The sequence below is a fragment of the Trachinotus anak genome, unplaced genomic scaffold (genome assembly GCF_046630095.1).
Source record: "Trachinotus anak isolate AG129_WGS33_773 ecotype Australia unplaced genomic scaffold, CSIRO_AGI_Tana_v1 ptg000008l, whole genome shotgun sequence".
NCBI classification, from domain to species: Eukaryota; Metazoa; Chordata; class Actinopteri; order Carangiformes; family Carangidae; genus Trachinotus; species Trachinotus anak.
Genome location: NW_027273859.1, coordinates 23,662,719 through 23,677,595, shown reverse-complemented (window position 1 = coordinate 23,677,595; position 14,877 = coordinate 23,662,719). Strand labels below are relative to the sequence as shown.

Genomic DNA, 14,877 nt, shown 5'->3' with positions numbered 1-14,877 from the left:
GTAGGGAAAAAGTAAGAGTCTTGCTCCTCACGCAGACTTTATTGTTGTATTGCGCTGGGGGACAATTTGAACTACTACCATCAGGGAAATTGGTATTCCTGCCTCTTCAATGCTGACTTTGTCCTACAAGTTTAAGTGTCACATTGGTTCAAAGTAACTTTAGAAACAAGTCTTTCCTCACTTTCAGAGGGATGGACACTAAAACAGGTACTGCGTTTGGACAATTACCCAAATAAATAAGAAAACACAATCAAATGAACATGGAAAAGCAATGTACATCCCAAGTAGTGTTGATGTGTTCTTGATGCTTTAATGAAAGTGTTCAGTTGATATGAGATTACCTTCTCTTGGTCTGAACTAAGCATGAAGTAGCCCCTCCCTTGGCCCTTGGACTGGTGTTACAGTCATTAGAACGCTGGAGTGTTTGGGAGTCTCTGAAGAGCTCAATTGCTGCTGCTGTTGCAGCAACAGACCAATAGATGCTGTTTGCCATCCAAGATGGGAAGAATTAGCTGAGCCTCAGCCATAGCTGAGTCCAGCGGAGCTCTCCGTGGTGCTGAACTCAATCACTCTTTCTAAAGCAAGCAGCTTTGGATTGAACCATAGACTGTGGAGAGTACTGCTTTGTCAGTCATTTTCAATTCAAAATTAACAGAACTTGAATCCAATTTACATTTAAAGGATCTTCTTAAGACTGTGCTGCAAACCCTTGTCAATTAATATCAGTAGCCTGAGGGTGTTTGACATATAACATATGGTTGATTTAAAAGGCAAGAGTGTTGTGTTAAGGAGAGAGGTCAGCGAGCTTCTTTATAAAGAAACTGGACAAAGAAAGGGCAGAGGTCAGCTTGACTGAACGGGTCATTTCATGCAAAAATTTAAGTTACCCCTTGGTTTTTATTTTGCTGTGCAGATACAGTATTTGCAGTTTGACATCTAAAACAGAATCTCTGCTTTCATTAGTGCCCTCTTTGTATCAACCTGCAAACCCTGACTATTATAGCGCCATTACCAAGGGGTTTTATTTTAAAGTTTGTATTGTTGATATGTATACCTGGTTGTCCCTTTAACAGTACCACTGAAAAGGATGTGTATGTTATCTCTCAAACCCAGGCTGTAGGTTGTCAGCTGCAGCCATATTTCAGCAAGGAGTCGATAACCTTCTGTGGTTACCTTTTTGTGTTTTGTGATTAGCTCATCGATCTGTATTGTGTATGTATAGAAAATGAGTATCATCACTGATTAAACGTTATACCGAACCAAAAATTTAATATGAAAGTAAAGACAACATTCTGTTTCGCCACCATACTCTCTCCTTCTTTTTCTTTTTGTTCACTCTCCCCTCTGTATCCCTGGCTCCCTGCAGTAAACTGCTGTCAGTATGTTTTTATATCAATGCAAGGCCTTTTGTCTACACATAACATTTAGAGCAGTGGTCCAGCATTTGGCCATTTCTGCCCACACTTTAGGTTGTGTGTTTTCCCAAAGGGATACAGTGATTTCTCCATATTCAACGACAGATGCTTTTGGCCTTGTTTTTCAGCTACATGCCTTGTTTTTTTTTGTCGGCACTGTTGACATGAAGGTAAACAAATGGTTTGAGCTGAAGACATTTTAAGTAACGCTTAATGGTATAGATTACACTACATATTAATTACATGTAAATACAGTCAATATAATGACAGCATTAGGTGTATTTTTTTTAATAGACAACAACATGCGCATTGTGTCAAGACTTTGAGATTCTGAAGTATGGCAATCAGGCTGCTTGATTTTGCATGTGTAGATTATATTTGCGTGTATGTGCGGTTCTGTCCTTTTTGTGTGCGGGTTTCATCCAGTAGGTCTCGCTGATCACTATTCAGTTTCCAAAGGGCAATTAGGGCTTGTTGCTGGGCTACCAATGCATGTATGCTTAAGTGTGTGTGTTTGCGTCCACATTTGTGTGGATTTATGCGCATGCTAGGTCTTGTCTCAGGGCTATGTAATTCCCAGATCCCGCCATGACAAAAACACAGCAGCCTTTGTTTTTCACAACAAATAACAGCTGTAAACAGCAGCTTTACACACACACACACATACACACAATATGTGTTTAGGAAATGAATGGAGAAGAAGAAAACACCACTGTTGATAGCGTCTTATGTCACTGGACAGAAACTGCCAGTTTCTGAGCTCTGGAGTGGAAACGGAAGCAGACGGTGTCACTGGGCTTTAGTTACGCTCTTATTCGTGGTTGATGATCTTCTGCATGCTCATGGTTGTAATGTAGATTATTTCCTGTACTGATGCCTCGTCAAGTGTAAACCCTCAAAACAAATTAACCCCTAGAGGGAGAGCCAGAACACCCCCTCCTTGCCCTGATGGCCTTTAGCATCTGTTTCATTGCATCTGTCATAGTGGGCTATGGGAATAAAAGGCATTTGGTTGTAGGACTCAGGCGGTGATAATTCAATAAAAATAATAACATTGCTAGAGGGGCGTGGCGAAAAGAGCATTCACATGCACAAACATCTTGTTACAAAGATGATTTTTCCAAGTTATCAGTGTCGTTACTACTGTCCACTGTGTTAGTCAATTTGCACAAACATGTTAGGTAAAGAATGCCAAATTTGAATCAGGAAGGAACTCGCACCTTTGTTTCACTTTCAAAATGGAGTGGGTGGTGCTATATGTACAGTATGTTTGGTATACTGCAATATAGTGAATTTTGCATGAAGGATCTGTTGATAGATTAAATAATGTCGTAATCTGATTAATCAAGGTACTTAATGAAATTAATGCGAAAAATCGCATTAAAATCCCATATCACCATAAAGTTGTCCCACTCATTGATGTGCAACATTGACCAAAATAGTCCAACACAGTTCTTCCCAAAAGTTTTCTGCTTGAAATAGCCAAGTAGAGGTTTCTGATCAAAGCCAAACCTGCTTGAGTAACCACCCCCCCACCCCACCCATGACAGGTTGCAAGTTGTTAGCACTTCATTTGAACGGTGATGTTCCGATTCTCTGCCAGCTGACATATGTATCGAGTGTACCGGTATATATTGTCATTGCCAGCCACTTCTAGTTTAGACAATATGGCTGAACTGTGTGTTTGTTTACAGCCTGTCAGATCATTTGTGTTACTTAACCCTGCTTGACTCTAGTGATGTTTTAATGTCTTGAAATCTCCACAAAACTACAAAACCAAAGCATTTGTCACTGTGTGTATGTCTGTGAGCAAATGCAAGGTTCTCAATGTGTGTCACTCCCAACAGTGTTAAGGCAGGCAATAAACCCTTTTGTGTGTCATTGTATTTCTGTTCATCTCTTTGTAGACGTGGGTGTTCAATGTGCTTCTGTGGACAGCAGGAGGTGGGGGGCTTCCTCTGGGGCTGTCATTATCTCCAGGGTTGGGTGTCAGAGGGATGTAATGACGGCTTGGCTGTGTGGGCGCTGAAGAGGAGCAATCACGCTGAAGTCATGGGTCTGACAAGGGTGTGTGTGTGTGTGTGTGTGTGTGTGTGTGTGTGTGTGTGTGTTGTCTCTGCAGGTGTTCGTGTATGTGCTCTCAGTATGGACACACTGGTGTGTGTGTGTGTGTGTGTATGTGTGGGCCTGTGAGTGTCTGATTATATATCCGAGTGTGAGTACGTGGGTTTACTTCTCAGTTTGTCTGCCAGCAGAGGGGGGGGCAGCCTCAGTCAAAGTCAGAAATAGAAACACGAAACACTTTAATGCATGCCGACAGGGTTGAAAACAGAAAGAGCAGCAGGGAGAAAATTGCTACCATCTATCTTTCATCTGCATATCTAATCTTGTTTCCTGGGGTTTTTTCTCCTTTAATCAAGGCAGTATGCTGATGGGAGTAATGTCGACTGAGTCAGTATTGTTAATTGGTCACTTAATCAACTCTAACACTTCATTGTGAGTCAAATGGTGGCGGTTGGAATGGTGAATCAGCACTGACGCATGTTCTGATGTCGAGCAACAGTCATCTTGCAGTGAAAGTCTATTATGTCCATCATGACAGCTGGGTGTAAACATCAATTTCTGATCTAGATTGATTCTGATACAACGTTCCCCTGTCAGTATACTTATGGTAAATTTTCGAAATCATTAATTTTTTTTTTTTAACTGAAGAGAGGGGTTGCATCTCTTGAAGGTCTTGTATAGATTGTTTCTGTCGTGATAGATATTATTGAACCAACCTCCAAGTGGAATAAATTGTCAGGAGATGTTAATTGTGCACTGATACGGGCAGCAGCTGATTCTGTGGCCGAAGGGAATGCTGGGATTTGATGCCTGGATGATTTCTATCTGAAAGAGTTAAGGAGAGAGAACTAAGGGGGAGGTGAGGAGCAGAAGGAACACAAAAAACCCTGAGGAAGGGAAAGAGGAGGATGAAATAGTTGAGATGTTGGAGGGAGGGAAGAGGAGAAAGGACCAAAGAGAGAAGAGGCAGACAATGTTAAGGTGATGATGGGGATGAGGATGATTAAGTCTAACAAGTCATGGAGGACTAACAGTAGAGTGCTCTCAGGCTATGTTCACATTACAGGTGCAATTCCAAATCCCTGCTCATTTTAGATTTAGAATAGCAATTCTTAATTACCTGATTTCCTGTATAAACAGAGAGCAGTGTCAACAAGACACACATACATCTGTATATGTGACAACTACTAAAGTCTTGTTTGTGTAAGTGGAAATGTGCTGTTGTGATATGGTAAGTTTAGGGTATCGTCTTACAAATTGCTGTTAATGGCAGCAACTACAGATGAAACGGTTTCACGCTATATCACGGTAGAAATGCCCGGCGGGGGAAGGGTATAGTGCATCTTTAATTGCATGGAGGTGGACATGCAGTAAGATCTGTTCCCCTACCACAATTCCATGTACTGTAAATTAAACTTAGTAATGATAACATCTCTTCACATTTCAAGTTTCCCAGCGTCATCTCACCTAAATGTCTTATATGCTTGAACAGGTGTTGTTACCGGTTCCACTCAGCAAGCAGATCTTGAATTTAAACCATAGGTGGTATTAGTCACCACCATCAGCAGAGTGGGTGGGCAACACTTTACGGCTGCTACACTGATTCTCATCAGCAGCAGAGTGGCTGTATGTCTTTGACTTGCTGACAGTTTAAGGATTACTCTTAACATCACAATGAGGCCCCAAACATGTTATCCAAGTTTCTCAGAGGATTTGTGCACTCAGTGAGCAGAAACTGGAATGTGACCAAATAAACGGTGAGAATGAGAGAGAGCCGAGGCACTGCTTTCCCAGAAAAGCTCAATTTGGACAGGGCTCCATTTCAGCAATTTTTACTAAGATTTATTTCTCCGTCAACACATTGGAGGTATTAGTGAAAGTGGCACAATGTGCTTAAGCCTAAAAAAATAAAAGCATGCAGCTCTGCTAAAGGGCTTTTATTGGTCTTCATATGAAATGATTTGAAACATTATAGTGGCTGAGCACACATTCTCAGAAGGATAGGTCAGATGGGACAGACAATTAAAGGTACGCTGCATAGAGAAAATTATCAGAGGGGATGGAGTGCTCAGAGAAGAATAGGATTTCTGTTACCTCTCAGAATTTCTTTCTCCTCTGGGCCATTGCATCTTTGTGCCTGGAAAATCTCTTGCGCATTTGCTGTTTAGCCTCCATCCTTTGTCTTGCCAACTTAATTAGCATCAGTGGAGTTGGGTTGTCAGACTTAAATAAACAGCTGTGATGATGGAGACATTTCGATGAGGTTGTCAGCACTGCAGAGTGGTTTCCGGTGTTGTGGGTGTGTGTGTGTGTGTGTGTGTGTGTGTGTGAGAGAGACATGCAGCATCACATAGGGGATTATTCAGGAATCACAGAGCACAGTTACTTCCACTAGTTCAGAGAGATTCAATCAAATATGCAAGGCCTAAATAATGAAGCTGCATTAGAATTATAAAGCGAGTGCTTGGTTTCGTAAACAGTTTATAATTCGCACATTTTTGCCTTGATTAGAATAATCTGAAATACTAATTATCACTCATTAATGTCTCAATCTGGCATTTGTGTAGTCTTAAAAGCTATGAGGAGATTTAATCTGTGGTGCTGTATTTGCCTGTTTGATTTTTGCCTGGCCAAGACAATCAGGAAAATGTTTCATAATCAGTATCGCTGCTGTGGCTCACTGATCACGGATTTACAGCATTATTTTAGTAACAAGCACAGAAACAGCCTTCAAATAACTCAGCTGCCTGCCACACTAGTGATGATTTTCTTTTTTCTCCTTTCGCCTGTTTACTGAGACACCAGCATTTATCTCCCTCTGTCTTCATTTAAATAGTCATCATTGTCATTGCTGCTTTTAATGAATAATGAAATATGCCTAATTTCTAAATGCTTGATGTCTGTATTAACCTTTTTGTATATGTCAGAGAATTTTAAGACATACAGTTTGCATAACTCTGATCAGCTGCAGGCGTTGCTGGCTCATGGATCTTGTCTGTGAGGCTGTGAAATTCCCTGAAAAGCAGAGCTGGGCTGTGTACTGTATTGACATAATATCATTGCTATGACAAAACACTTGACTGTCTATTGAAATATGTTGATATAGTGTAACTTTGTGTATTCCTGATCTTAAAAGCTGCATTAAATACCAGTGACACATTTTTGAGCTCACTTTTCTGCTCTATTTGGTTATATAACCACCTCACTAATGATTTTCTTATGACCTTGAATTTAAAAGTTACACTGAAATTCCTTCACCTGATATATATTCTTGTCAGTAAGAGACTGTGAGTCAAATGATAAAATATAGTGACAAAAAAGACAGAATTTGATCCAAGTGAGCCTCTCTGATTTAAGAAAGAAAACCTTACCTTACCTTTTTGGGAGATGGTAACAAAGCAGGCCATTACTCAAACACTTCCCCACACAAGGATCAATACACACTAGACTGTGAGTTATTACTGAAGAAGATGAAAAGTTTCTGCTACTATCAATTATGAACTTTTGCGCTCTTCAACTACTTAAAAAAAAATTCTTTCTACATCCATAAACACATGAGCTGACTCTCCCATGACATGCAAATAAGGCTAGAACGGCATCATCACTGCTTTTTGGCGTACCATCATGTTGAGAGCAGTTGTTTTATTCATGAAACTGTTGAACGTGGCCTATTTGTCAGTATTGTGGCCTAGTAAAAGTGCCTGCACATTTTCAGAGAGGTTTAAAAGGGAAATAGTAGCTGTATGTAGAAAAAGAAAACAAACCAAAAAAAATCATATTCAGCAGTTTATTTGGAGGCATAGAGTATGAGGAAATAGTGCACAAGCTGAAGTAGTATTTATTTACACTTCAGCATTACATCATTACATCATTACATCATTTAATAGTCCCACAGATAATTTTAAGACTTTTTTTTTTCTTCCCAGATGAACCATTAGCTCAGGCAGACTCACTTTTAAACAACTCAACCTTCCGTCAGACAATCATCCTTTTTTGGAAGCGAACATAAGGTTGCGACCATTGAATGGGTAGTTGAACCTCTTTGCACGAAAAAGCCTTTGGCAAACCAGCAGTCGGCAAGCAAAAGCATCTCTGTGAATGTGGTGCTTGGGCTGCGTGTGTGCGCGCCTGTGTGTAAGCCTGCCAGTGGCACTGGCTAGACTTCTTCCTCCTCTCTGGCTATGCTGTGCACAGGCAGACAGCTCGCCCACAGCAGCACCAACTCACTGCCTTAATATGTTTTGACAGAGGAAGTATTATTCCAGCTCTCAACACCCATCTGCAGCAAGGAGCATGGAGCCAAAGTGCGTCCAATGATTTCGATGCTTGAGAGGCCTGGTTGCTCACTAAAACATTGTTAAATTATCTGCTCTATCATTGCCTTTGGTGTGTTCTCACAGGCAGACTGTAGCTTACAAATTGAAGTCATGAAAAAAAGGAAATATGATCTCTCGCTTTTTCATGCAGCTCTCTATATCAAACCTGTTTCATGAATTGAAGATGAAATAAATCTTGTTATTCTTTGAGTAAGCCCTTATTGCTCCAATTACTTTGTCTGCCACTGTACAACTTAAAATGTCAGAGCAGTGTCACCATGGTACAACATGGTGTTCTGTCTATCAGCTCTGTCCCCAAAACTCGGTTTCCTGCTTTATCTGCTCTTTTTCATCTCTGTGGCAGGAAGTTACTCTTCTTGCAGAATCTGATGTTCAATTTTAATATATTTATGTATTGGACATACCAGGGCCTGACTTAGATATAGTGCATGTAAATATTCTTTGTGAATCTGAAACCACTAAGTGGGCTAATAGTCTTAGAACATTCTCCACCATCTATATTGACTGTGGTTTTCTAGTATTATTGTTTTCCCCAGCTTCTGTGCTGTACCTGAAGCATGAGAAGGTTTTGAGCAGCTTGTTCAAAGATACTGCAGTGCGACCACATGAGAGATAAAACTCGGGGCTATACTGCCATCTGTGTCATTAGATATAAAATGCATTAAGCCAGCACTGCCTGATGCCTGTTCCTCATACAGTATGTTTTTATACTATTGCTGTTGGCAGATGACTCACACTGTGCAGTTCTCTACTTCACCACATCGTGTCTCTGTGCTCAAATCAGTCCCTCTGCACCCCCCCCCCCCCATCTTTGATATTCATTCTCAATCCCTTAATTTCCTTCTTTTTTAATGACTTTGAGTCTTTCCTTGTAATCAATGGAAACCAGTCCCCCACACCCACGGGCATTCGGAGCACAGACACAGTTTCCTCCAGAGCAGATTTGTTTGCTCTCATGATTAAATAATACCATAATGTTCATTGAGCAGCATGTTTTCATAAATACATTACAGCTTTAACTGCTGGATAATGTTGTTTGGTAATTAGGGCAGGAGTGGAGGTGGAAAATGCCCTTACCATTATTTATACAAAGGATGTTGACTTAAATGAATGTCAATGTTATGTATATACTGAATACTGTAGTTGCACACTCTACCATTTTAAAGCAAATCAGCAATAATTTGTTCTACTCTAGGGACCACAAAGCTTCTTCACAGGAACAGAATCAGGATTAAGTGGCTTCCTCACATATATCTTCATATCAGCTGTTTTTTTGTTTTTTTTTGTTTTGTTTTTGTTTTTTTTTCTTTCACCTCCCAGATTTTCCTATCTAGTTGTGGATTAAACACAGCTCTCTATCCACAGGCCCACCCCTCTAATCCCAAGGTTACTATCAACAGATAATTTAATGTTCTTCCTGAAGGCTGAACTCAAAATGCCATGAAGAATGAATGTGGAGTGTATTATGTGTTTCCTAAATGCATTACTAATGAGGCTTCAGCTCATGTGGCTCCTCTGGCTGCATTAGAAATAAACTGCATCCTATGAACACATCACTGTAAATAGGCCTTTAACAACGAGATGATGATGACCCAGAAATGAGAAACATTAATCTTTGATATCTGTTCTGAATGCATGTGGAGTATGAGCTGATACCAACCTAATCTTGAGAAAATGAGATGTAAATCTGAATCATGCTTACAAGTGTGGTAATCAAGTATTTGATTTAGTCTTGTTTTTTTTTTTTTTGTTTGTTTTTTTTTTTTTTCACAACAGAAAACAGGAGAAACCTCAGCATTATCCACTCAACCACTCACTATCCTGTCTCCTGCCTTGTGTACCTGACCTGTTTTACAGCCCGCGTCCAGGCTGATGATGTGGAAATCCCCTGCTAGGCCCCTAACAAGCTCTTCACCCATCTCAGGTTACAAGTTCATTTCAGGATTCGTCATGAGGTGCATCATAAATGCTTGTGAACTGTTGACTTGTTGTTAAAGCGAACGTGGGAGGCACAGCGGCTCAGTGGTTAACACTCTTACCTCACACAGGGACGTGTTGTTCGCGGTTCCATCTGTGTGATGTTCTCCCCCCATAGACATGTTTTATGAAGCTGCTACACTTTATTCCACTTTTCAGTCCAAACACACGTGAGTCAGATGGATGAGAACACTAATGAACAGTGGATAATGGATGTCACTGTCATTTTAACTGACTGTTTGTGGTCTGTTAGTGCTGTGGTAGTGGTACTGGTGCTGTGTACAGGGCATCTCCCAGCTCTTTGTCTTATGAGTGCTGTGGTAGCTCAATTCTCCTTGACGATGAATCAATCAAAGCAAAGGACACTATGTCACAGAGTGGTTGTCCTTTTGAGATTGAAAATCTTGAGAACATCTAGTGTTTGCGCCCTGGCTCTGCAAGCTTTTAAATTATGAATCATAATAATAATACATTTTATTTATAGGCACCTTCCAAGGCACACAAGGACACCTTACCACGCACAGTAAAAGATAAAATGCAAGTACAAGACATAAAATACAACAGTATAAAATAAATAAAAATAAATATAATTGCACAAAATAAATATGAAGAAACATTAGTGAGCTAAACAGGATAAGCGAGCTTTAAGAGGTGGGATTTAAAAACAGGAGGAGAATCAATGTTAACTCCTCAAAGTCGCACTGACAAACTAGATCAGCTAAAAACATGTGTTTGTGTATGCTTAGACTTAAACTGCTGCAAATCCACTTAGATCTTTAAAAGTGCACCATCTCCTCAGTTAATAAGCTTTGAAAGATTTTATCACATGGCTGATTGATACATGATTATTTATCATTTATCAGTGTATGTTTATGCAGCAGAAGATTGTCCATTAAAGAAAATCCCGCATATTTCTTGTCTAAAAAAACTCAACTATCTGGTTTTCTGAAATTAACTGACAGACACTCCAATATTATATCTCATGTAAGGTGTCCGCCAGGTGCACCGTGTTTTTCCATACAAACCGGCCATGGAGTGTTTGTCGAGGCCACCTGCTCATTTGTCTGTGGTTTGTCATTATTGTGTATTTGCCTCCTGTCCCGCAGTTAAAACCAAAACAACAGCTGAAGCTTTATAGATGACAATAGAATTTGATTTCAGAAGTCTTCAGAAGTCATCTTCCGGGAATGAAGACCAGGCGCTGCACTGATGGGCATGATGAAGGTGAATGATTGGCGCGGATCATTTTATTTGACCATGTTAGTTATGTAAGATGGATGGGGAGCCCGTTGGGTTGGCCAAGCGTTTGACGTTACATCGTGACGACGTGTGAATCTCACAGACACACGGGGACCTCACATTTCCACCAGGGATGGAGGAGCGCTCCATAGCCAGGAGACAAACCGATGCTGCTCGCAGTGAGTCCGAGGAGCGGGTGATGCGGCAGAGAGGGAGACGCTCTCCCTCCGCCTTCGTGCAGCGCCAGTGAGACGGGGATGCGGTTTTCCGGCGGCGTCGGTCGCTGACTGAGCCTGTGCTGACTTTCAGGAGGAGGGAACAAATTGGCCGCTCTCTGCTGGAGGTAACTCTCGGGAGGTAGGAGAACCATGGCAGGCGCGAAGCTGACGCCCTCGCCCTCAGAGATCGACCCAGACGTCAAGACCGATGTACAGAAAACCCCAGAGCCCACCTGGGTCAACCCCTCCAACCCTCTCCGGACCATGGGCTCTTTTGGGAGCGATGCCGGCCAAAGGTAGCTGCCGCAAAATCGGCTCCAGAGTGGCATGTTTGTGAATGCAGCTCGCTCGTACACATGCAGCATCCGCGATATAACATGATGCTGCGAGCGCACGGTGCATACAGTCCTCCTGGTAGGCTGACTTAGCTCGCAGTTATCCTTACGCAAAAGTTACGCCGTGATCAATATTCCATTATCATTAAATGTATTCATCCCTAAAATGATATTTCCCTGGGAATTTTATAGGGATGTGAGTGACATAATCGTTACGCACCAGATGCTATATCGTCCCTATTGGGGTTGAACATCAACGCAGCCAGTGCGCCTGTTTATGAGTCTGTTTCATGGCAGATACTGTAGCTGAATGAATGCAAACGCTTCTGCCGTCAACCATGCTTCTCTCAGCATCACTGAGATCCGTTTAATGGCTGCAGTGTATAGTGATTACATAATTCAGTGCATGCTGCATTCCCATTACAGTTTTATGAATCCTGTTTTTTTTTTTATAGGGTAGGGAAAATCTTTATAACACCACTGCTTTAAAAATGTGGTCATGTTTGATATGATGGAACCAGACTGATGGGGGAAATAAAAATGCAAACCATGGTTGATTATGTTGACTTACCCTCAGATTTTGATAAACCTACATGTTATATTTCAGCACATATCTGCACCATTGTGAGGACACTCTCCTGCTATTTGGTAGACAAATTAGGTCGTGGTTTGTGTGACATGGGCTGAACCTGTAACAACTGAGGGAGACTTTTTTTTTTTCCCCCAGAGAGAGACAGAAGAACTTGAGAGCTTCAGATTGGCACTCTTATGTACAATATGGGGTTGGTTTGGCTGAAATCATTGAATGTCTCTTTGTTTGGCAGTGTTTCAGATACCGATGCACAGCCAATGTGCTGGTGGTGCAGTGAATGCCGTATCTCAATATTTACCACACATATTTCTCCTGGTAATATTTATTGGAGAGCATCGACATTTTTTTGGTGAAATCTGTTCACTGAAACATGGAACATTTGCGGTGGCATTTATTGTGGGATATGTCTGTGATTTGAAATGGTTTCCTTTGATAACAAAGCAACAACAGCGACATGGGAAAAACATTTCGACAGAAATAATAATCTCAAAGTATTTTGTGTCAACACTTAAGTCATAACAATGAGGCTCAACTGTGTGAAGTCTCTTTAGATATTAATGAAATTCTTCCTCTCCCTTCCTTGCCATAAACTATAATTTCCCATCAATAATAAATCCTACTGAGAAATGTTCAGTGATGCGAGTCCACCAATACTTCAGCACTTTTGAATGTTTCTCAGTCAGCTGAAACCTTACAATCCTCCAGTAAACTGAATACATACGCCTCTGCACAGCTTTGCCTTGGAGCAAAAAGTCTGTAGCTCAGCTTCTGCATTTTGTTTGACAGACCTGGAAGGATGTCATGGTGTGTTACAGAGTTGGCAGTGTTATCCCATGTCCAAAGAATGCTTGTGGATTGACCTTAAAGATGGGTCAGGGATTCTTTGCACAGGGTTTAAAGCTTGCGTGGACATCTTTCTAATTATTTTCATTTTTGTTTTCTAATTCCCCCCTCAAGGAAATGCATTGTGTTGATTTGTGCACTTTTTGCCAATAAATGTGAACTTTGCAGTTGCAAAGTTGATGAGTCCACCCCTTTTGAACTATATCTTTCATTTCCAGCACCTTTTAAGTTTGCAAAGTTCACACTTTTCAAGTATTGTTGTTCTTCCTGCCAAACTTTTTGATTATAATGATCTTGGTTTGGAAATGACAGCTTGGCTCGGAGCAATCTGTGTGATGTTTTCATCACGCCAACGACGATAGCAAATACTGTAGTGGTTCAGCTAAGGATGCAAAAAAAAGATGATGAGTCCAGTAAAGATGATTTTGAGTTACCTGTACTCTACTGTTGACTTTGATATTTATGCTGGTCCTAATGATGAATGTAGCTTTGAGGTTCTGATGACAGAACTGTTTCTGTCAACTAGTAGGACCTATAAATGCCTATGAAGGATGTACACTATATAATGACTATGATTATAGAGCAAATAACAAAACACTAAATTCTACCAATAATGATGAAAGCCATCACAGCAATGATGACTGGAGGTTTAAAGGTTGACATGAATGGGGCAGCTGGTCATCACTGCTATCAAAAAAGGAAATGGTTACAGCAGGTAACTGTGATGTTACCGGGGACTTGTGTTGCATGTCACTCCCCTCCCCCCTCACCCCATGTTTCCTGTCTTCCTCTTCACCATTGACTGTCCAATAATGGCAAAAATATATTTTTTTTAAATAGTCTTCCACAAAAAAATAAAATAAAAATCACAACTTTAGACAGTGATTATAAAAACAGTGTATAGGGATGATAATGACATTAATGTAAGTGGTGGTGATGATGATGATGATGATGATGATGATGATGATGATAAAGTTGGCAAAGATGGCAGTGACAGTTGCACTTGCAGTGAGATCATTAAATATTAGTAATACTGACAGTGAATAATGAGCATGAGCTGTGATGTGCGATGATGGAGAGGTGTAGCTCGTGTGCTCTAGGTGTTTGTAGTGATCTGATCTGTAAGAGCGATCAAAATCTTGACTTAAAAAGTTGGCCACTGGTCTGAATAGGCTGGAGGAAGAGCATGTAGACTGCCAATCAGTTTAGAGAAATTTAACAATATTCACTGTGGCTATATAGCAGGGCCAGACTGCTTGTATGGGGATCTAATACACAATATCCGCAAATGGCTGAATCTGTAAAACCTAATGCATCAGTTGGCCAGTTGCCCTGGGTAACCATTTAGGACCACCGTCGACACTTTTGGGAACAAGTCGTTATATCTTAAATGAATGAGTAAATGTTTGCCTCGGATTGTTGTCCCATCACATTACTTTCTTTCAGGTATGACAAAACTTTTTATTTTATTTCTAAAGTCTAGACAGAGTCCCTGAATGTGTCCTGCAGGCTGATGGGATGCGGTCAGGAATCAGAGAGCTTACTAGGTTGTAAAATGTGATCAGCTTGGGATTTGTGTCGAGAATGAGAGGATGTGGAGGGAGGGGTGAGAAAATCAATAATCTGGCCTGTTGTACAATGCAGCCTGTGAAGAATTTACTTCTGCATAATTTAAAGGACCTGGGAATCCCCTTTATATGTTTGCGTATATAGGATTCTCTTTACAGTATTGACATCCACACAGCAACACAGCAAAGACACTAAATGAGTCTTGGAGTATCTTCAAGAACAGAGGGGTGGACCATCTTTTAAACACAGCATGTGATCAAAACAGATAAATTAATGCAGATTTATTTT

At 40.8% G+C, this 14,877-nt stretch overlaps 1 protein-coding gene across 5 annotated transcripts in view; it reads left to right on the top strand.

Annotated features, from left to right (window-relative positions):
- Positions 1-14,877, top strand: part of kcnt1b (potassium sodium-activated channel subfamily T member 1b) — a 71,628-nt gene that overhangs the window by 6,014 nt on the left and 50,737 nt on the right. For 2 of the 5 annotated variants that reach the window (XM_071483663.1, XM_071483662.1), the window contains exon 1: positions 11,016-11,546. The exons of the other annotated variants lie outside the window; for them this stretch is intronic. In XM_071483663.1, coding sequence (XP_071339764.1) covers positions 11,401-11,546 — 146 coding nt within the window. In that variant the 5' untranslated portion in view covers positions 11,016-11,400. Of the gene's footprint in view, positions 1-11,015; positions 11,547-14,877 lie in introns of those variants that run through there. 5 annotated transcript variants of the gene reach the window in all.